General features: G+C 34.3%; 1 protein-coding gene across 1 annotated transcript in view; it reads left to right on the forward strand.

Annotated features, from left to right (window-relative positions):
* The first annotated feature begins 8,531 nt into the window (after positions 1-8,531).
* Positions 8,532-23,451, forward strand: part of LOC149075985 (uncharacterized) — a 73,532-nt gene continuing 58,612 nt past the window's right edge. Inside the window, exons 1-4 of the mRNA XM_089243505.1 lie at positions 8,532-8,587; positions 11,365-11,440; positions 15,295-15,405; positions 18,243-18,431. Coding sequence (XP_089099631.1) covers positions 11,411-11,440; positions 15,295-15,405; positions 18,243-18,431 — 330 coding nt within the window. The 5' untranslated portion in view covers positions 8,532-8,587; positions 11,365-11,410. The remainder of the gene's footprint in view (positions 8,588-11,364; positions 11,441-15,294; positions 15,406-18,242; positions 18,432-23,451) is intronic.

The raw sequence follows: 23,451 nt of genomic DNA on the forward strand, positions 1-23,451 counted from the left end.
ATAATGACCTTAATTACACAAAAGAAATTTGTTACTTTGATTTATTTTCATTAAAAATCTCGATTAATCAAAATTCCAATGAGCATATTTCATTTTCCCTTTCGTTCCGGTTTTTTTTTTCGTAATAATTCAATATTTATTCCAACCCGTATGAGTAAGCAGTTGCATTATGATTTTTCAAGGAACTTTAGGTGGAAAGGTTGAGACACTCCTGTGAGACCATGACTGGGAACCCTCGTTCACAGAAATGCATTTTTTTTTTAATTATCCTTCGTCGTTTTACTTCATAGATTGCTCTAGAATCTTTTTCGGAGTCAAGTACCTAATCTAATTTTTTTAGACAGTGACGCAGACATGAACTTGAAATCAAGGGCAAGTGATTACGAGAGGAGCGGAAAAGGTAGTAAGTACGTCGTACTACACACAACACAATTCACGATTTTTTGCGACCCGTCAAAGAATTCGGTCATTCCGGGTAGAAAGGAAAAAAATATATTTATCATGAACCGTTCGGATTTTAAGTACAGTTTCGCAATATCCTGTTACTAAAAACTGAGAGGACGTAAATAATGGCCGACAACCGGCAATGGAAAATTAGCTGTATTTCAGACCAAATAAATGCCAGTGCTTTTACAATCAATTAATTGCAAAAAAAATTTTGTATAAATGCATGAAATACTGAGCCCTTTCTTTTTATTTTTCTTCCAGCCACTTTGTTGGGCAATTTTTCTGTTGTGGCTTCAGGTTTTATATTTGTACTAGCTGTAATACACGGCGCTGCCCGGGTTTTCTTCAATTACTAGGAGGATTGAAAAAGTGACAAAAACCATTATAAAAAAAATAGACTTTTATACATATAACTGGCAGGATTAAAGAAGTGACAAACCATTGTAAATGCACGTGCATGTCTAAAACGCATTGCTAGGGAACCACGGTAACCAAAGTAAATATTCCGAAAGTGATTGTTGAGGCCGAGATATCATTGTTGCCCCACAGTGTTTGCCCATTTCGAGCATTTCCCCTGCTCCGACGAACTTTTAAATAAGTCGAAAATAAAGAGGGTTCAAACTGAAAAAACCAAACTCAACGCAAAAGTCAATAAATTGCAGTCCAAGAACCTTAAAAAAAGCAGCTAAGAATTATGGCAGGAGGAAGCTCAACTTTGATCAGTCGTTGTCATCGAGGAATGCATGCACGAATCCAAAATGCACGAGGTGCATGTCTGGATCAGAAGCAGCAGTCATTGTCATCGTCAAAAGATATTGACGAGAAAACCTGATGTGATGGGGTAATGAAGATGATGACGCTTTTGGTTTATTTGATCCTGAGATTGAAATGTGTAGGATTTGTGGAGAGTTTGGTAATAACGAACTTTGGTACCGCTGCATGTGTGCTCAAAGTGTGCTCATTCTGAATACAGTGGATAGGAGAGTTTTTGCACGCGCCTATAAACATTTTCCCCTTTTTATTATGACTTGATAGGCCTATTTATATTGTCACCTCCTTGACAACTTAACTTTAAACTAATTGCTGGGCTATAAATGTTTGTAACTTTCTTGTAATTTGTAATAAACATAGGTTTTATGTACGGTGTACGGTATACTTATGTGTGATATTATTAATTAAAAAACCCTACGTCTAATAGATTTAGCTTGTGGTGGAATTTTCCCACTATATGGGGCAAATCCGCCACTTTGCACAAACTTTTTCTTTTTTAAGTACTATCTAAGTTATAAAAGAAGAATTGTTTTTGTCTTAAGGTGGCGACATTACCCCACTCTCCCCTATATGTGATTGAAGGGCGGGCGTATGCCACGAAGGGTGAGATAAGGGATGAGTTACAAAAGTTAAACTAATAAACTAATAAATTACTGAGGGGCGGGGGGGGGACTTGAATGCTCTTAATATCATATTATAACGTCTATTCTTTTGCGAACAATCAAACCTCGGTTTATGAACTTACTACGTGTAATTCGTCCGTTCGTAAACCGAATTGTTCAGAAACCGAAATGTTTTTTTTTCCTCATAGGAATCATTGTAAAATTGATTAATTCGTTCCAAGGATTCGGAATATTTTTAGTGTGAATTTTTACAACAGTGCTTTGCGCTCAAGTGCATAACGTAAAACCGATTGAAATCATTAAATTAACAACAAAAATGCTTTCCCCATAAGAGATAATCCCAACCTTACGAGATAATGGGCCTATATCCCATATGGAAGAAAAAGCGGGACCCACGTCTGGTTTATTTAACACAGTAAAATCTCTCTTTTGTGGACATTGGCAGGAAAAAAATTCATCCATAAAAGAAGGGTGCCCGTTTAGAGGGGATTTTACTGTATCATGTATAATTTAAGTGTCAAAGTTTTCAAAATTTCTCTGCCTGCAAAGCAATCTGGCCACAATTCCTTCAAAACTTAATTCATATTTCCGTAAGTCACTTGCTGGCAATCAGTATAATCAATATAATCACCAAGTATACCGCCATATCCATAAGAGCTGCCAGAAATGTAGTAGGAAAAAATAAAACAGTGAAATAACAAATTCCTAGCATAATATCTAACGTAGCAAAAAAATTAAATTGTAAAAATTTTGAAAACAATGTTATTTCATTGCGTAAGCAAAAACTGTGGCAAACAGGCGTCCCGAAAGCCTTTTTCGGGACAGGATTAAAAATAGCGAAAAACTGGGACATCTGGCCTCCCTACCCTGCACCCTCGAATGGTTCATAGTATTTATTGCAGCAAATCTATCAGAAAAATATGATGATACATGTATTTGCTTTTTGTGAAGTACTGTTGTGCACTCCCTAAAAACGCCTTGTACCACCATTGGGAATTTCCATTCAACCGCACATTCTATGACCAGAAATGCTTGTTTAGGAGTCTTATATCACCTCTTAAAGTTTGTTCCATGAATTTAGAATCAACCTGTATAGGGCTGCAACTAGGAGGGAGCAGGTGTATCTAATGTCCCGGGCGCTGGCTGAACAAGGGGTGGTGCCTAATTCACCCTTTAACTGATTCTTCTACTTTACATGTGGTGCCAAGATGCTTGTTTGCCTCAGCTGACAAAGTATCCAGCTGCGACCCTGCATATGTACTGTAGTGGTATGTTCGATTATATGCGTTTACGCGTGTACTTTAAACTTCCAAACTTTACTTTTAAAAGTAAATCTTGCTGCTATCGAATACTTGGATTCACGACGAGAAGTCAAAGTGATTTTCAAAAAATCCTCATTCAAAGAAATTTCTTCTATTCAAGACTATTGATGCCATGTATCAAGCATCATCTGGTTGAGAAATACAATATTTTCTAACAACATTCCCAGGAATAACCTGATAATGTAAAGTTAATTTTTATACACAACGTATAAATACATAGGCGGAGATTGACTTGGAAGTCTGGGGGGAACAAGGTCATTATTGCTGGGAGGGGCACGATGATGTCAGCTCATATATACATTAGATCAGTCGATTCCACCTTTGACGCTGGGGAGACAATGCCCTCCCCGCCCCCCCCCCGTATCTCCGCCCATGATTAAATATATATCAAAACTGAAAGTGAAAGGGAAAAGCACAAAGTAAGATATAACTCATTTTATTTTCGCCACGTAAAAATGTGGCTACATATAGCTTATCCGTTTTATAAATTACATAGTCAATTGAGTAACCGAAACTCTTTCATAATTATGCACTTTCAACATTTAAAGTTCGTTTTCTGCGCCATGTACGGCCAACCCCAACTCAGATAAATGTGGTAGCAGCAATTTTTTTTTTTCAAATATGAATGTGATGAGTGAATCTTAATCATTGTCAAGGGATTACAAACACGTTTCTCGTAAAATGAAATCATATTTATCGTCCTTGAAATAACTACAGCATGACGTCACAAACTTATTTCTAGCTAGTATGATTATTGCTCAATAATGATAGAAGCTTAAAAAATTTGTGGATGGAAATCACAATAATTGCGAGATTTTATACGTGACATTTTTACAGATAAATCATCAATAGTGTATTGTCCTATAAACTCTCTTATGTCATCAAAAGAAACCTTTCTTGGATTTAGGGCAACCACAAAAACGTTTCGCAAAAAACCTATTTTGTCAGTGATGGAAATATAGTGGGGGGAGGAAACGCCCATATGTGTGAAATCGAAACTTAAAATTATAATTTACAAAATTCACTAATTTTCTCATCCTTTATATATACTTTCTCTACTATTACATTTAAGATACCAACTATATAAGCCCATTTTTGACTGACGTTCTGTTTGCGCTACGCTTTGTTAAAAAAGCTATTTCAAGTAATTTTCATACGAATGGTTGTAATAAACGATCATTTTTGGAAATTGTGTGAAAGGTCTAATAGAATGTCATAGTATTTTTTAAAATTTTGTTTACGAAAAAATTCAATTGTTTATGATTTTTTAAGAATTAAATTTTTATAAATTTTGTTCTTATTTTTCAATAGGAATCTTTTTTTGTATTGACCATAAACAGAAATAATTTTTTTAAAATAAAAAAAACAGTTTTTTTTGCCTTACCTGATTCATGAGGTTTCCCGTAATCATAATAAGATTTCTGTAATCAGTAATAATTATTACTTTAATTAGATAAAATTGATTAGTTTGTGTTAATTAAAAAGTTAATTAATTTAAAAGAAAAATACTTATTTTATGTCTAATTTTTTAAAACTTCTAATATGTTATTTAAGTAACCAAATAAATCATACATAAAAATTGTATGCAATTTGGGTAAGAAGCGGAAAAGCTATCGAAAATTGGTAAAAAAAAAAACACATTTAATATGAACAATATAATATTAAAATACCAGTGTTATCCGAAAGAAATAATTTCGAAGAGGGTAATTTTACTTCCCTCTAAAACTTTTAGGGTGCTTTTTGTAAAAAGATGGGTTTTTTTTTATCAGTGAGAAATATCTCTACGTAAAAATAAAAATTAATTATCTAAAATTTGAGTATTTTCTCAAAGAGAGTATATGAGAAGGAATTTTCACTTCTCAACGAAATTTAGGGGAGTAAAATTAAATTTTGATGCATGAATCACGCGTCTAGATGCATATTGGCGAACACTAAATACTACCTTCATTGTAACTAAACCACAACCACAGCAGCCACTTAAATTTCATATCATATTTTAAAACAAGGTACTTCTTCCAAAAGGGAAATTTTTTTTTTTTTTAAATTTGCCTACATATAACACATACTAAGGTGGATACCAAAAAATAAAATAAAATCATACATGTATAATCTCGGATTTATGATATACGTTAATCTCAAAATATTTACTATACAATAAATTGAAAATGAAAGAGGGAAAAAAAGTCTCTCTAAAAAAGTATTTTCACATCCTTTTCCGAAGTGGTTATAATAATAATAATAATGATAGAAATAAACTAATAATGAAAAGAGAAAAAGTCATACAATGACAGTGTCTTGCAAAAAGGGTTTTTCCCACTTTGAACTTTTTGTTAGGGATTACAATAAAAAAATAAATAAATAAAAGTGTCACGTGATTTCTTTTTAGACGTATTGTTTCTGCTATCCGTAAGCATGTTATCTTCTAGGTGTTAAAACGAGTTGTTCAAGTCCTACCGAAGTGACTGATTGCGAATTTAATTTTTTATTCGTTTTGCCTATACAGAAAAAGATAGAGAAATATTTTGGTCCCGCCTGGATGTTTTGGACTCTTTTCTCTCTTCTCTCTCTCTCTCTCAATCTTCAAGGTAGTCTGTTTCGTCCATTCGTTACGATCGCCCAACCGTGAGCAACAAACGACATTCAAGTGCAACCTTGGACATGATAATAGCATGCAGCAACGGGCTAAAAGGAAAAAAAAACAGTGAAAGTCTCTCAAAAAAACGATAGCAAAGGAAAATAAGAAATAAAAACACTATATAAGACATAAAAACCTTTCTTATAGGATATAAGGAAACCGAAGGACGGAAATTCATTGAAGGAGAAAATTTTTTTTATTCCTCATCGCAGATTTTTCCGTAGTTATAACGAAGGAAAGAAAACTAAATAAACTTGTTTGTGTATATGAAAATAGGAGGATTGTCTCTCAAAGAATGCCTATTAAACTTTTCAGGGTTTTTACCCGTAAACTGATATCTCAGTCTCTCGATTATGGTGCTTTGTACAGAGAAATTACCTTTGTATACGTGGAGATGACTAATACCTATTTAGTCAACTCCCAGGAAACCATTTGAACAGAGAGACAGAGCAATAAATCCAGGGCAGTCAACATGGCCATCTTAAGCATGGACCAGGAGACCTCAACTCTATAAAGAGATTTCATGGTAATGATATTTGGTACTAAGAGATCCTGAGAGTAAGTTATGTAAATTGATAGGCTTTTACATCATCTAGTCAGGTAAGGGGCCTCAAATCACCTATTTGCCATGATATTTGGTGATGGCAGTGAAAACTAATTTGAGAACATGCAAGAAAGCGTTAAGTAGTCACCTTGTTTTAGAAGTGCATCTAACTATGATATATATATATATATTATTAATCCTTCTAATAAACTATACTATTCTTATCAGGTGTTGTTTTTTTTTTTTTTTGCCTCAATTTGTTTTTCTTTTGATGACAATATTTTTTGATGATCATAAAATATGTTTCTTTCTGTGGTCTAATTCATTCAAATCTGTTCTTGTTTTTCTTTCAGTATTCAATATTAGTCAAATTTCTTATATGTTGGCTACTATACTTACTTTAATATACATGATTTTTGCAAACGGAAAACAAGAAAGAATGTATGGAATCATATTTTTAAAAATTTAAAATCAACTAATACAGAGAATAAATCAATATATACAAGAAATTAGTTTTCTCCCTCACCCTCTCTCTCCCCCTTTGTGCGTACATGCATGTGTGTGGGTAGCTATAATACCCAGGCAGTGCCGGGCATTATAGCTAGCTAATTATAACTCTGGAAGTATAAATTTTAAGTGAATAAAAAGTTCAAAATGTTTTAGAGCAATTATATATATAAATATATAACGAAACTTGAGGTATTTAAACAGTATTGCAAAATGAACGCTAATTTTTTAGGTATTTTTGTCAAATATTAGCTATGATTTAAAAATGCGTGTTAAATAGCAAAAAAAAAAACTCCCTTTATGGGTTATTAATTTGTTGTCATTAAACTACAGAGGATAGACATTTTTTTTCCTGAGAACACTGTGTTCCTTTGATGGCGACATAGAACGTAAAAAACCCGTTTGTTTCGTTTTGGGAGTTAGTCCAGCACTGACGAACTTCTGAAGTAGAATATTTTTTACGCGTCGGGTAACATTTCGTATATACACAAAGTTTAGCGGCGTTCCGTCTAAAATTGTAGATTTGTACATAGAACATACTTTTTTCATATACACACAGGTAAACACGCACACAGATAGACAGACAGATAATCAATTTTTTGTTATTTTATACATATATGAACTTTTTTAATTCGCATCCCACGCTCAATGTTTACAGGGCAGTGAACCAGCGGCGCTCGTGAATAGAAAGTTTCAGGGGTGCAGACCATCGAGAAGAAATATAATTTATATTTCTCCTCTAAGGTGCAAACAAACATTTCGCTACTGATGAGCAATAACGAATATGAATTTAGCTGCTCAAATTATATTTACATTATGTATGCCAAAGGGGGGGGGGAACCAAAATATTGCTCATTCTTGTAATGTAGACAAGCGATTAATTATAGAGGGGATGCAGCAAAACGAATCAAAACATTTCAAAGTTAAGATACGGCGTTCGAATCAATAAGGCCGTAGCGAGAGAAGCGGACCGGTCTCTCCAGAAATGTGAAAAAATTACCGACCTGTGGAATAATATAGTATCAGGAGAGAAATGTCTGGAAACGGTCCTGCTGGTTCAGTTTCAGATTCCACCGTTGTTATTACGGTGGTTTAGTATATATAGTTTTATTCAATAGTATAGTTTTTATTCAATATTATAATTAGAAAAATAGATGGCAGCAGAAACATTGAGTTAGCAACAAAATATCTCTTACATATCCGCACTGACCATATGCCTACAAAAAATGAAGGCCATCAATTCTTATCAAAAAATTGCTGAACGTAAAAAAAAACATCCAACTACAACTGAATTCACTGGAAATGAACAATGTATAGGAAGTGGAAGAGTACTTCAAATTACAGTGAATTAAAATGTATTTCATGGGAGAAAAACATGGCCATTTTCACCCTGGATTTCAGTTAAGATAAAAATTCTAGTGAAAATTTATTAAAAATAAAAGGAAAAAGACATTTTTCCAGCTTTCACGTGTAAGATTTACACAATGGATTCACAACACTCGGATAAAAGCAACATTTTGAATGCACGAATATGTACTCCACTCCACATAAACATAGCCGAAATTTGTGTTTCGAAGAGCTCCAACATTGCCCTCCATCTGCACTTGTTACGTCATCAAAAACAAAAAGCCTCAGCATCGAAACAGAAAACAACAACTACTAATGATGTCGATTTGTTTACTATGCTTCATTTTTTGAAATTGTCTTGGCCTTTGGATGGAGTTGACGCAGAGTTGAGGTGAATGTTTTTAGCGCATCACGACTTTGTGCCGAACGCAATTTTTCTTATTTTAAGACTTTGAAAAAATGATAATTTTAATTAAAAATTTGGATTTACATTCTTTGAAATGTGGCTTTCGTTGCATACTTGAGTATCATGTCCGTTTATATTTGCGCACCATGTTTACGTGTATGCAATTTTTCACTTACGACTCGATCAATTTTCGTAGTTGATGTCATTTTCTCGAGGTGGCCGTAGTTACTTACTGAAAATATGTGTATAAAATGTGTATTAAAAATGCATTCAATGTTCTATCTAGTTGAAGTAGGTCAGTTGATGTTATATTTTCTACCTCTGTGGAAATAAAAAATCTTCAGAGCCTTCGGAAGTATTTTAGATCGGAGTACGTGCGGCCTACCCGGGGGGGGGGGGGCAATGTCCTGTGCCAATAGAATTCGTGCCGCAGATCTTTTTACAAAATAATATCCGGCATGCAGCATAGTAAATACCAATGCGAGCTGTTTTTCTCTCATAAAATAAGCTCCCATACTCCCCTGAAATGTCAAGGATCTATGGTTAATAATCCTTGCTCTGTAGTTTTATCTTGTATTTTGTGTAATATACACTAGAACTTCACTAATCCAAAAAAAAAGCTCAGAAAAAAAACATGTCCAGCATGAAGAACCAGAGAAAAAACAGCTTTATATCATAAGTGAAAACAGGTGGAATAAATTGCGATTGCTCCCCCCCCTTTTCATTAAAAAAAAATGTGATAAAATAAATCCTCGCTTAACGATTGCCTCTCATATGCGGTCACCCCTCTTTTACGGCCGAATAATTCTCCTTGTTTAATAAGAGTATGTATTTTTCGAACCCCTGATATGGTCAAATTTTTTGTCCCAACAGTGTCCACAAAAAGAGGTTTTACTGTATTGCCATAGGTGGAGGTAGACAATCAATTTCACCTTGTTCATTATACACACCCTTTTGTTATCTCGCCTCCTTCTTACCCATTTGAAGAGCCTGTATATGCTTATGCCTTTCGTGTACAGCTATCATCTTGAACATCATATTCCCATGACCAATGGGACACCTTACAGGCTGTCACAGCCATGCTTGACCATATACTTACTTTGAGAAGACTGATGCTTCTTTTTGCTCATCCATTCAATACATGTAGGCCTACTATGTTCTGAGGGAGAAAGATGGACTCTATAGACTCCATCTATAGACTCTTGCTCATTTTTTAATTAAAACTATTATATATGTAACTTGTCTAACATGGAGTGATATCAATTATAATTCAATGTTTGAAAAAGTCATTGTTTAAAACACAAATTCCTGTTGATCCGAACAAGTCCTGGTTCAGACTAGGCATATGGTTTTACTGTAATTTTTATATCAGTTTAATGTTCTTGATAGTTCTTTTTTACTATTCTTTTATTGTAAACGTTCTTCAACAAATATATAATAACAGTACATGTATAGGTTATTTTAGGGTTCTCTGAAATTCCAGGCTGCCAGGTCCCGTTAAATAAAATCTGACTAATCATGTTTCCTCCAGGAAAATGCGGGAAATTAGGATTTCAAATACAGGAAATTGCCAATTGTCATCAAATATGATGCTGAAAGTGAGCAAATGATTGTTGAAATCGCTGATGGTGGGAATCGAAGCTGACAAAATTGTTTTAATCCTTTATTGCCACCCGGCTGTACAGTGGTTAGGGGGAGCTAGTCCTCTGACTGTACAGGTCTGAGTTTGAATCCCAGTTCAGCATGGATGTCTACTAACACTAACAAATTCTCTGGACAGATCTTACGAATCTCGTGGGAATAACTGAGGATCACGTTTATTATTATTTCATGCATTATGGAAAAAATGGGTCTTCTTTTTTACCTAAAAAGGTTGGGCATCCAAAATTATGAAAAAATACCAGTGTCCTGGAAAAATCTGATCATATGGTCATCCTATACAATCTCGCAAAAATCCCCCCCCCCATTTCCTTTTTTGTATATGTTTTATTCATCATCAAAACCACAGATTTTTCAAGTCTGGAATTTTACTCTTATGCTATAACCAATTGCTGTTTCTTATCTTGTTTTTTTGTTTTTTTAATAATTAAACGTCACTTAGAGTAATAAAATCAGTTTTTTTTGTTCAAAGATGGAGGGCAATGAATCTGCTCTCCTTTCTGCACCTTGAATTATGCTTACAATGCAATATAATCTTGAAAGTCCTGAAGGGCAGGAATTAATTCCAAAAAAATAAATAAATTCATTCTTGAAACGGTTGTTTTTTTTCTCCAATCATTGTAACGTTGAAGATACGATAAACATGTTGGAGTAAATCAAGAAGCTATCCACACTTAGAGTAAGGCAACCATAAATATATTTTATGGGCATTGTATAATATATTTTATCATGTTTATATATTGTTTGTAATGTAATTGTAATTACTTTTTTAATTGGGGGGGGGGGTTGCTGTATTTTAGAAATATATGATATCCATATTTGTTACGGGCAACTTTTCCCCCAGCCACCTCATTGGACATTTTTGTGGCCTTGTATTTGAAATTTAAGTATTAAGATGTCTTTGTGAGGAGAGGTGCTGAGATACAAAAAAAAAACATTTGGAGGTGTATAAGGCATTTCCAGTTTCTCTATATAGATGCTTATATATATGTATGTATAAACAAAAACAATTGTTTCCCCCCCACTTTCTAATTGTAAGGTATGTTGTTAGATGTTGCAAAGTTTGCTTACTGATTTTTTTTCCTCCAACTGATTTCCCCTAGGCATGATTTCTTTTTTGGATATTAAGTGAAAGCTGGAAATAAAAGAATGGCAGACGAATCGTCATCGGCAGGAGAGGTAATTAAAACTTTATTTATAAAGTTTACGAACATATGAAAATTATTTGGGTACGTACTGAGAAATTAAAGTTTTTAATGCAAGTTAATGTCATTTCTTCCAAGTTTTAACAGGTATGTAAATGATAGCTTAATAAAGTTAAATCAGCGTACATCTATGTACGGTGATTTAACTTTATAACATCTTGTTGATATAGGTAAAATAATTTTTTGTGCATCACTGCCATTTTATGCATGCTAAGGGTAATAGTTTAACCCTTCAAACAGATTTATAAATTTCGCTGGTACACATTAATTATAACTAATACAGTAGAAATAACCAAAGCTCTCTGTAAAATGTAATATATTTTTCAAGACAATTTTTTTTTTTATTTCATGCAGGTGATAGTGCTTTCCCCCCCCCCAAACTCAGAATAATTAAAAAAAACCCAAGGAATGAGGATAGAAATACCTCATCTTTTCTATTATTTGTAAAGGTGTTTTCTTGTTGTAGAAGTCTTATTTCCAGAGTGAATTTTTTTTCCTGCATCAAAACTTTTCTTCACATATTTTTCTTATTGTACACATTCTTTTCCTACCTAAAGGGAAGGGGGAAAAGTGTTATTTCAAACACTGTTTCTCTCTTCTTCTGTTATCAGACTTGAACAATAGTTAATTCTACTCACTGGCTGTTGATCTACAGCATGGGTGGCCAACCTGCTGCACGCATGCTGCAAGTGGCATGCTTAACATTAATTATATTAACATTAATTATTGGCATGCATGCATTATTTTTTTCAACAATTAAAGAAATTCTATCCTATTTTTAATCGAACAAATTCTCTTCAACAACTTGGAACAATCCTTTTCTTATGAATGTAGATTACGAATAATCTTGTAATCTAACCAAACCTATATTTATTATGGTAGGTATTCTTAATTAATTATAATAATTCATTTTTATTCAATACGGTTCTGTTTGGATTTTTGTCTTTGGAGCCACAGTTTCTGGACTGGGATTTAGGGTCGTACACATGGGAGGGGGATTCATTGATATTGATGAATTCCTGTGGGGTTGCTCTCAATAAATGTTGCTCTCTTACAACGTTTATTGGGGAAATGGCCCCAAGCTCGCAGTGGCTGTGCTATCTGCTCGTGCTTATTCTCATCCTATTCGAATTATAAGCATAGGTTCATAATCATGACTTTAAGAATAATCCGAAAAACAGTACCAAGGAATTATTTTTAGGCTCACTCTTTAACGTCACGTGACATGAAAGAGGGTAAATCAAAAGAAATTGCTTTCCACACAGGAATAAGCGATTTTTCCCTTTGGCCAATCAACCATTGACCAATCAAAATTAAACTTGGGATATACAACTACTACTATACATTTACTGAATTTTTTGTTCAGGAACGGACTGAAGTAATTTTTTACTTCAGTTCACATCGGAATATAAATGTATTGTTATCCTTCATTTGCCTATTTTGATGGACGTGGGTAATTATTACTTTGCTTTATTTTATATATATATAATTTTAGGATAATATAATTATATCATCGAGAAATATACAGTGAAATCTCGATATAATACTCTGCGGAACAAGAAAGAAATTTTGTTTCAAAAGATTATCGTTATATTGAAAAGCAGCATATGTATATGAGTATATAAGCATTTTCAAACAAGACTTGAAAAAATATAGTTGTAAAGGGATTTATCATTATATCGAGTATCGTTGTAGCAAGCTTTCACTGTATAGTAGACTTGGCATTGAGTGGATTTCTAATTGAATCCAATCAATTGTAAAAGGCCGATGAAATTGCATAGTATACTTTCAAGGAAAAACACTACTTAAGTCATCGTAATAAATTTCTAAGTTAAAGAAATAAATTTTTCACTAAACCAGCACCGTCGCAAGTAGAAAATACTATCATCTGATGCTGAATCATAAAACAGGATGCATGGTCTGCATGTTAAAAATTTGTAGATTGGCAAATGCTCATCGAAAACAATCTTAATTGTGGCGCAGCTTGGAAAAAAAGTTGGCCACCCCTGATCTACAGGTTAGGAGAGATGGAAACAGATTCTTATAAGACTCGTAACATATTTGGCTCATCATTGTTGGAGTAAGAGGGTTTTGAGGAGGTGAGATATTACATGGTCGCCACTGAGAGGGTAAAATTTCATTTTGAGAGACTATTTTGCCCAGTTTCTCTCTGAAGAGTATGTGCATTATCTAACTGGATTTTTATGTGATGGGTATACAATGGATTCCACATTTGAAAAGTCCCCCACTTGAGGAGGTTTCCTGTTTAAAAGGTCTTATTTCTAGGGTCAAGTTTTTCTGCACATCAAAACCTTTCCCATTTTATACAGTTTTATTGCATGGTCCAGAAGACAGGGCCTTAAGTGAAATTTATTTTACTTGTATATGCTCATAGGTCCAAGTCGGCCCCATCTGGTGCCCCCCCCCCCACACCATCATCACTCTTAAAGATCAAATAAAATTGTAGTTACTTGTTTGATGAAGATATTATTGCAACAACTTCGACACTGACCTTAGAAAAGGGTGCAATGTATAGTCAAAAGCATGGGCTATTGTCATTTTTTTACTTCTGCTGAAACTGCCAAAAAGATGTTTATTACAGTTGTCACACTAAACAGCAGCCAAGCCACACAACTTAAGTATAACTCAACAGGCCTAACACATGTAATTACAGTTTCCCTACATTCTGTAAACAAATATTGTTTTAGAAAATGCATGGTATAACCATCTTCTAAATATATAACATGTAATTCCATTAGTTGATATGATGTTCATATATTAAAATATGTGTATATTAAAATGATCTAATAAACATATCATTTTAATATACACATATTTTTAATATAAACGGATTGGAAATTGTGTTTTTTTTTTTTTTAATAAAAATTAACCCATTTACATGCCGGCTTTTGGCAAAAAATTAGAATTAGCAGACAGTGCCATCTTAACGCATGGGCACGGCCCAGGGGGTTCGCAAAAATGAAATCTTCCTAAATCTACCAGGTAGGGCCTCAGAAAAACCACTTGGCCCAGGAGCCATGATGCTCTTAAGACTTGGTATTATTGTTAACGTATAGGAAATGAAGGGAAAAAAAGATGAAGAGCACAGGTTTTCCACTCTTCCTCCCAGTCACCCTTTTCCTATATATATGTATGTATTATTATGATATATACGCGGGTGCATAGCTACCAGAACACACCACATTTTACAGGGGTACTGTTGATTCTAGAGGCATACTTCCAATGAAAAATATTTGAATAACGTAGAACTCAGATGCATCATTCCTGTTGCAACAGTTATTAAAATTTAAAACAAAATTAATGTTTTATACATACTCTGGTTTCTCCTGCTGTTTCTAGTTGGAAATATGCTTTTAGGATCAACAGTTCAGTTTGCCAGTAAAATGTGATGTGTGCTGGTAGCTATGTGCCCTGTATGCAAACTATAGTGAGGGAGAAAGGAAAAAAAAACTGATTTAAAAAAAAAATTGTGTATAGGGTTACTAATGAAGTCTTGAAAAAAGGGAGAGAGAGTGCAAATGTATTTCTTCTATTTACTTCTATTTACAAATGTATTTTTAGATATGGGATATGGGATATCTTGCCCCAGTGCATTAAAGGGGGTCAACATAGGTTCTATACATGAGCATCAATAGAAAATAAAGTATTTATTCCCTCTTCCAATCTCTTTCATATCTAACTTAAACACTGCAACTTTTGATTATTGTTGTATTGATTGATCTTCTCCACACACAGCAATCAACTTTAGCTTACACTGATATCACAAGCTGTAGCTATTTTACAAATAGTGTTCTCAATATCTTTCAGGAGCAAAATAATTCCTTAAGGGAAGAAATAGTGCATCTTGAGCAACGGCTGATATCTAGCCAATCTGAATGCACAGATATGGGAGCTAAGTATAAGGAACTTGGTGAAAAAGTAAGAAAGTGCTGTACACTTTTCTTTGTTATTTTTATATACAGTAGACTCTCGACTATCCAGCTCCCAACTATCCGGTCTCTGTACTATCCAAACTAGTTAAAAATTAATACATGATAACCACTGCACTACAAGGATTGACAAGGAATTTGGATTATCTCTATTTAACGTATCAACAATAAATATAGTAGCCTCACATAACCGCACGTTGAGAAAAAGAAGGGGAAAGAAAAAATATAATAAAGAGTAAGAATATAAGAGTTTTTAGAGTCCTCCTCACCCTACGTGTTCTTTTTCTCTCTTTCATATATATATATATATAGTAGAAAGATATGCATTATAAAAAAGGGAGGGGAAAAAATTCAACTTTTGTAGATGATGGATAAAGCTTCGCAATGGTGAAGAGAGGAAAGAAAACAGAACTTGTTTGAATTTATTCCACTGGTGTTTGAACATATTATGCCCGTAGTCGTGAAGAGGTTTAAATCACTTGTGCTGTACTGACCACACCTCAAAACCGGACCAGTTTCTGCACGAGTTAGAGCCTAGTTGCATCACTGAAGAGGGCTAAAAGGGAGAAGCCCTCAGTCATTTACATCAAGGGCTTTTAAAAAACTAAAAACTGAGTTTTTTGTACCTAAGCCTACTTTTTGACGTTTATGTTACCGTTTATCAATGAAGATTAAAATAAATTAAATAATTATTGTAAAAATTAAACTTACATTTTACATCAATGTTCTGTGTATTTTAAAAGTGCATGATAGGCCTATATGTTCATACTGTACAGTGTACATGATTTTACGTTTCTTCCAATCAAGATAGACATGAAATAATTTATCATAAAACCTAAAATGTATCTATTTTTTCCTGTACCATTAATTCTGTAATAAATTTTTAAAACATACAGTTAGTTCAGTACATAATACACATCTATTAAGTACTCGCCTGTTTTTAGAAGTCAGAATAAATGAATAGCAGCAGGTTTTGACATAAAAAGAGTGTTTTTAATGATGTGGATAGAGGTAGGAAGTGAGCATTTATAGCACTCTGGTGTATCTAGCTTTTCTGTTATCTGGCCCACCCTTCTGCCACATTTGGCTGGATAGTCCAGTCTACTGTATAGTGTATACTGTGCTGCCATTTTGCTTCCAAATTATAAATAAGAAATCAGTGAATGTGTGTAATTTTTTAACATTGTGGGTCTCTGAGAAAAAATTTCAAAAGCAAAGCTAGCTTGCATTCTTTTTATGATTGCTTAGTTAATCCTGTTAATCACTTTTGTTCACATTACCTACTTGACCCACCAACCAGTTGATCATTGGGTTCACTAGTGCAGCCCTGATCATGTTAATCTGAGAATTATTGAGATTCACACACTCTAATCATGAGGTTTTTGAAATTGTGTAACAATACAAACAACCTTATAAGAATTTTGTGAATTTTTCAAAACGGCAGTTTGTTTGATTAATTAAGTTATTTAATTTCTGCAAATATAAACTGTTTTTTTAATAGTTTTTTATGAATGTGAATATGTTGCATTAGATTCTCTTTGTAGCTGATTTTTCTATGTAACAAAAATTTAATGGCTCAAAATGTTTTGTCAATTTACTGTCAACATTGAAAACTGATGTCTCTATAACAATTCTCTCCACAAACAGTTTTTCAACATCATAAACTGACACGTGAAGAGTTGACTGTATTTGCAGTAGATATAGTATAAATAAATTTATTTCAAACAAATACTTCATGTGTTATATTTACATATTTTTCAGTTGAAATGATTTCTTTATTATTACTACGTTCTACTAAAGCATGGACAGTACACCAGGTTTATCCCAGTGTTGATATTTTTCATTTTTGCTGGTACCAACATAAAGTGTCTGTCTAGAAATACACTGGACTCTAGCTAATCTACTTTACCGCACACCACCTTTGGTCATATATTGCCACACGGCAATTTTCAACCAGTGGAGTTGGGAAGGAAATGAAAGTGCCATCTATCGGTGGTCACCCCAGGCTCGGTAGATTAAGAATTTGTTTCCGATGTTCTGTGCCCTACACACACAGATTCGAACCCACAGACCTTGATGATAACCTTCATAGTGGAAAACCAGCATCTTTCCACGGTGCCACTCGGGCATTAAAAGTGATGCCAACAGCATGCTGTCCAACAGCATGTCCGATTACCAAAATTATTGGATTACTAGAAGTTAGTTGAAAAAATCCCTGTTGATAATATGAACTTCTGCACACAGACTTGCAGTGGCATGGTTTTTCTCTTCTATACTCGAAAAAAAAAACGATCTAAAATCATGAGCATACTGGAGGGGGGGGGGGTTAGCCTAACATATGGCCAGATTATCGAGAGTTTACTTTACACACAGAATTGCTAAACGCATATAATTTTTTTTGAAATTATGTTTCATGAGTGCTCTCATCTGAAAAGATGCTCATTAGTGCCCAAATCTTCAATTTTTGAAGTTAGTAATACTGGAATGATTAACAATTTTTTGGAAAGTTGTGGAGATGTTATAGCTTTGGTGAGACTCATGGGAAGCAAGTTTGGTTAAAGATACACTAAAAATCAACCTCTTGAGACAACTTATTTTACTCTGCATAAACAAATTTTATTTAGGAAATAAGTTGTGATTTATATTTGCTTACACGTTAGGGTCAATATCTAAAGTCTGGCATTTTGTGAAGTGCTCAGAATATGGATATTTGTCATAACCTTTACAGATCATAAAAAATTTATTTTTACTGATGATGATGACTAATGACCAACAAAGCAATCATGATAGTCCTTCTCCCCCACCCCCCCCATCTATCCTCTCCAGTTGAATACTATATTATCAAACCAGTCAGAAGATCTAGAAGAATCTATGGAGCTTCTTGAAGATGTAGATCGACACAAAGAACTTAGAAGTCATCTCGAGGAAGAGCTAGAAAGATATAAAGGACGAATGGCTTCGTACCGAATCACTCAAAGAGAGCAGGCAAAAATCATTGAAGATTTGCAAGATCGAGTGAGTAAATTGACTTTTTTTAAACTATTATAAGTATAATTACTCATCTATATAGGGAACCTCAAACAAATCAGCATTGTATAATAGTTGATGGTTGCTTGTGTTTCAAACAGTTTTTCAACATAACTTTTTGTCTTTGCCTCTGGGAATGCCTAACAAAATCATAATGAGTAAATCGACAGTGAAAATTTTATATCTTTCCATCAAAAAATTTAAGACTAAGTTTGTGAAAAATAATTTATTTAATTTACCAACCAATGGTTCTATTGAGCTGTTCAAAGTTGTCCTTTGTCCTTCAAAGTAAGTATTCATGGTGCACAAAACCCAGAATCAAAAATTTCAAACAATTTAGTCTTTGTTTTCTAAAAGTTGTCACTTCACTTTTTTGGATGCTTGGAACCATGAGTAGGGGGAACCCTTCAGCACTTTGGTGCTGAGTTTGAAAGACATATTTGTAATATCAGTGAATATTTAATTTTCAATCAATAATTTTTTAAACTTCCAAATAAAATGCTCACGAGCTGAATAGTGGGTTGCTGACCACCGGCCCTGCCTCTTGGTGAGTTTGCATGGAAACACTTCTTAGATCATGTCTTTTTGAAATATATTGTAGGTGATTAAATGACACCTGTTCTTTATTTGAACAGCTGAAGAATTAAAAAATTCAATCCTTTAATGATTGATTAAAGAATTGAATTTTTTGAAAAGATTAAATTAATATTTTTGATGAAGGTTGTAAGCTTTTAAAATTATTTTTCCAACTAATTTAAACTTTAAACTTCATATCACAGATTCTGACAGAAATATTTTCTTCCTGTAAAAACCAATTTAATAAAATGCTAAATCATTGTTGATTCCTGCTGTAATTTTAAATTTTTCATGTAACGCTTGATATCTATTGCTAATTTATTTAGCTTCAAGTATTTTGCTGAATGAAAAAAAAATCAATAAGTTATGACTGTTCTATTAGTAAAAAAATATTGTCTTGATTATGTGAAAAAGTTTTTTAAAAAAAATAACTTGATTAGGATAATGAATTATACATGGCATTTTTTATATTAGTTATTGTTATCAGCTGTTTTATCTATTGAATCACGTATCTTTTGATCAAATAGCATGGCATGGGATTGTAGTAAAGAAATTACTGATAGTATTATTTCTTTGTCAGTGACAATATACCGTATATACTCGTGTATAAGCCGAGTTTTTTTGTAGAAAAATTCGTTCCCCAAGTGGGGCGGGGGGGTCGGCTTATACTCGGGTCAGTTTTTGATGAGAAAATATCGACCCCCGCAATCAGTAATTTTTGCAGCAGTTCGAGAAACCGGCATTATTGGTATAGGATATGTTCAAACCCCACAGAACTGATAATGTCAAAGCCGAGGCAAAGAAATCGAAAACATCATTGGCTGGTGGTGGCTAACGTTGATTGTACAGCCTTTAGATGTTAGCATCAACAAGCCTCTCAAAGACTATTTGAGGAATTTGTGGATCGAATGGACGAGTTCCGATTATAAAGAAACTACAAAAAAGTGGTGCCTTGAAGAAACCTGACATTGACCTGGTGTGCCAATGGGTATAGTCCTCCGACCACGAGATGAATTTTCGCTGCGTCATGTCACGTCACGTCGGATGATTTTATTCAATTTTTTTTTTTGGTAAAACGATTGCACTTCGAGAAAAGTTCATCAGTGACTGAGCTTTTACGATTGGCATGTTCTTCTAGGATAAAATAGAATCGTTTGACGTGACATGACGTGCCGTAGCCAAATCTCATCTCGTGGTAGGAGGATACATGAGGCGTAGAATTCTGTTTCTGCCGAAATTATCATCCGATCGTTCAAAAAATGTTGCATCAGCAATGCGATGGACGGAACTGAAGATGATACCCTCTTTGGAAGTGACAATGACGATTACATCCAGATGAAGATGAAAACGAAGATGTCACACCCCCTATGATGGTCTGATGGATTACCATGAGCTTGGAGATTTAAAAGAAACGGATTAAACAGTTTGAATCGTTTTCTATTGTAAATTTCCGCAAGTTATTCATTTTACATAAAAATATAATAATTTTTTTTCTTTAAAATGCACGGATTTTTTGCTGTCGGCTTATACGCGGGTTTTCAATTTATTGCTGTTTTGGCGATCCTTAAGTGTGGGGGTCGGCTTATACACGAGTATATACGGTATAATTTTTATTCTGAATCTTTTGCCTAACTTATTATTTCATTGGATATTTTGTAAAATATTGAAGAGAGAGATATTTACTCCATAACATTTGAAGGAAAATTTGCTTAGACATCTGGGAATGATGTTCCTTCAGTTTTTGTAACTTTTTATGTGCTGAAATAACCAAATCTCAAAAGGGATGCAGAGATTGTCATAAAAAGTGGCTGAGATCGAAAATATCACTTTTGATAAATGTTACAGGATAAATATTTCGTGGTAAATAAAGGTGAAAATTTGAATGACATTATTTTCGATTAGAAACCGTGTACGAATTTAATTTTTAGCAGAATAATCCTCTGATCATTATTTCTCAAGGGAGTGAACCTATTTTACTGATTATCTTTCTATTGGACTTCAATTTTTTAAATCAACCGCAGAATTTTATTCTTTCTGTATACTCTTTGACGGTGCGGTTTTGTGAGATCCGTGTGGCTGCCTGGGCCGCCGCTACAGGAGGGATGCCAAATCAGGGGTAAAGAAAAAAAAATAATAGAAAAATCTGAAAAAATATTTTACCTGAAAAATTCAGACAACGAATAAATTGAATGGAATAATTCGCGGAAAAAACCGTATTTTTTGATGCATTACATCTAGTTTGGAATAGCTTCGAGTTTTCGGAGTCGTTTTACTGATGCGGCTTATACGCCAGAGGGGGAGCCGAAACTGTCTTGAATATGTGATAATTTTGTCTCGGTACACCCTTGTATATTAATACAGACCTGCCAACTCTCCCGATTTAGGCGGGGGAACTCCGGATTTTGGCAGAAAATTAGATTTTACGCGAGCGTTCACGTTGTCATGGCGTCAATGATTACCGTCGTCGTTAGGGGAAACACCCATAGAGGACAGCCGTAGTCATTTCCATCGAGCAGCTGTGAAAAAGTCTTGGTGACCGCATTTAAGCAACTGGCAAAGACGTCACTTCGTTTTCGTAGCGTTTATCGGCAATCATTTATCAGGAGCATGGCCTTGGTTGCCGAAATTCCTGTATAATCGTTATTGTATTCCATTAACAGCCATGCGGTAAACACGTTTTTTCGTCCGCAGCTTTGTAATTTGAATTTTTTTAAATCGTTTCTTCCAATTAAACATCTTCAGAAAGAAAATATAAAACTTTAAGCTATATACAGCTAAATATAAAGCTTTTAAGAATTCATATACCCAAGATTATCAATCACTGATAGCATCCACGAAAGGAAACACTTATACTTTATGAACAGCATGTAGATGTGATTTCTCTATTCTGCATGTAACTTTTTCTTAATTGATTAAAAATTAATTTTTTTTTGATCGAATCTATGAGTGTCGGGGTGGGGTACTCCCCTCGGGAGAATCTCCGGATTTCTGGATTTCGAAAGTTGGCACGTCTGTTGATAGTTAAAAATGGTTATATATATGATTATGTGCGCAAAAATTACGGCAGCAGAGCGCATTGCTATTGCAAGATCACCTCAAGGTGTTAGTACTCAGCCTCTTGGCGAAACGTGGAAGAAATGCTGAGCTTTGCCATTCGAAACCAAAGCTGCATTAAGAGTCACTTAGCAGAACTTTCAAGCGGCTTTGTTCGAAACCAGCCTCCCTCTCAAATGGGGGGATGGGGGACGCTGACATGGATCCATTCCGTTGGCCAGAGACAAATAATATTTTTTACGCTGCCCGTAAAATATTTTGGTGTTTCCTTCGGCCATGACTGTATGTCCCGTTCTAATTAATTTTCGTATGAAGATGACCCATGGCTCCACAGAAAAAAATGATCAAATGAAACGAAATCAGAAAATCGTACAGCCTCTCATGAACAGGAAAAATCTCACGGAGCTTGCTTAGTCTGCATACCCTCATTTGGTAATCCTCCTTTCAAACACACATTCTTCGTAAACTACCGTACACCGTACTTGATTATTGGAAGATTTTCGCGCTTTGCGAGCATCCTTATAAAGTTCACCATATTCCTTCCCATGCATTAGAAATTTGCAAGAAAAGTATGGTTTGAAGCTACGTTCCAGGTTAGACTACTAGTAGGACACATTGACGTTCCAGGACTATAATTAGGCTGCTTTTTGATGAGAAAAGAATTATAGGAATCGTGTGGGACTGTTTTTTGATTTCGAAAACAACGTAATGTAGTAAGTTACAGTAAGTTTGAAAATCGTGGAAGCCGTAGTGCTTTTCCTTGGTGTCACGCAAAATGCAATATCGCGTGATATTATTTAATCTCTTATAAGGGGAGGATGATGTTATGAGGATAGGAAAGAGTCTTGAATATCTCGTAGTCATAAAATATTGTGCAGGGCAGTGGAAAATAGCACTGAAAAAAAGTGATGGGTCTCTGTGTATCTACTATGATCTAATTACTTTTATCGTAGGAGTGAATACGAACCACGGCCGTTCTTCTGTGTTTGTTCCCGAAGGTTCCCATCGTCGTTATAGTAACTTTTCCGCTAAAAAATTTTGTGTCGATTTCTTTTCTATAAGAAATACTTTTTTTATCGCTATTGTGTTGAGGCAACGCTGATATGGTTCCGGAAATTGAGTGTTTCGCTTGCATCTCGTAGAGGTCATTGTACTACTTGTACAAATCTGAATTTTCTTGACTTTCCCCCTGAAATAATGCCATTAATATAATTTCTTTGAAGAGTTTCTGAACTAACTTCCTAATAACTAATTAAGCTTAACAAAATTCTTTTAATTATTTTTTTGATTTGATGAATTTTTTCCCGACCTATTTTATTGTTTTTAAGCAAATGTATGAAAATTTCATTGGTGCAGTTCACTTTTTTTTTCTGTCCCA

The sequence above is a fragment of the Pholcus phalangioides genome, unplaced genomic scaffold (genome assembly GCF_987345545.1).
Source record: "Pholcus phalangioides strain wild (caught in Gottingen) unplaced genomic scaffold, Ppha-v1.0 ptg000015l_1, whole genome shotgun sequence".
Lineage (NCBI taxonomy): Eukaryota > Metazoa > Arthropoda > Arachnida > Araneae > Pholcidae > Pholcus > Pholcus phalangioides.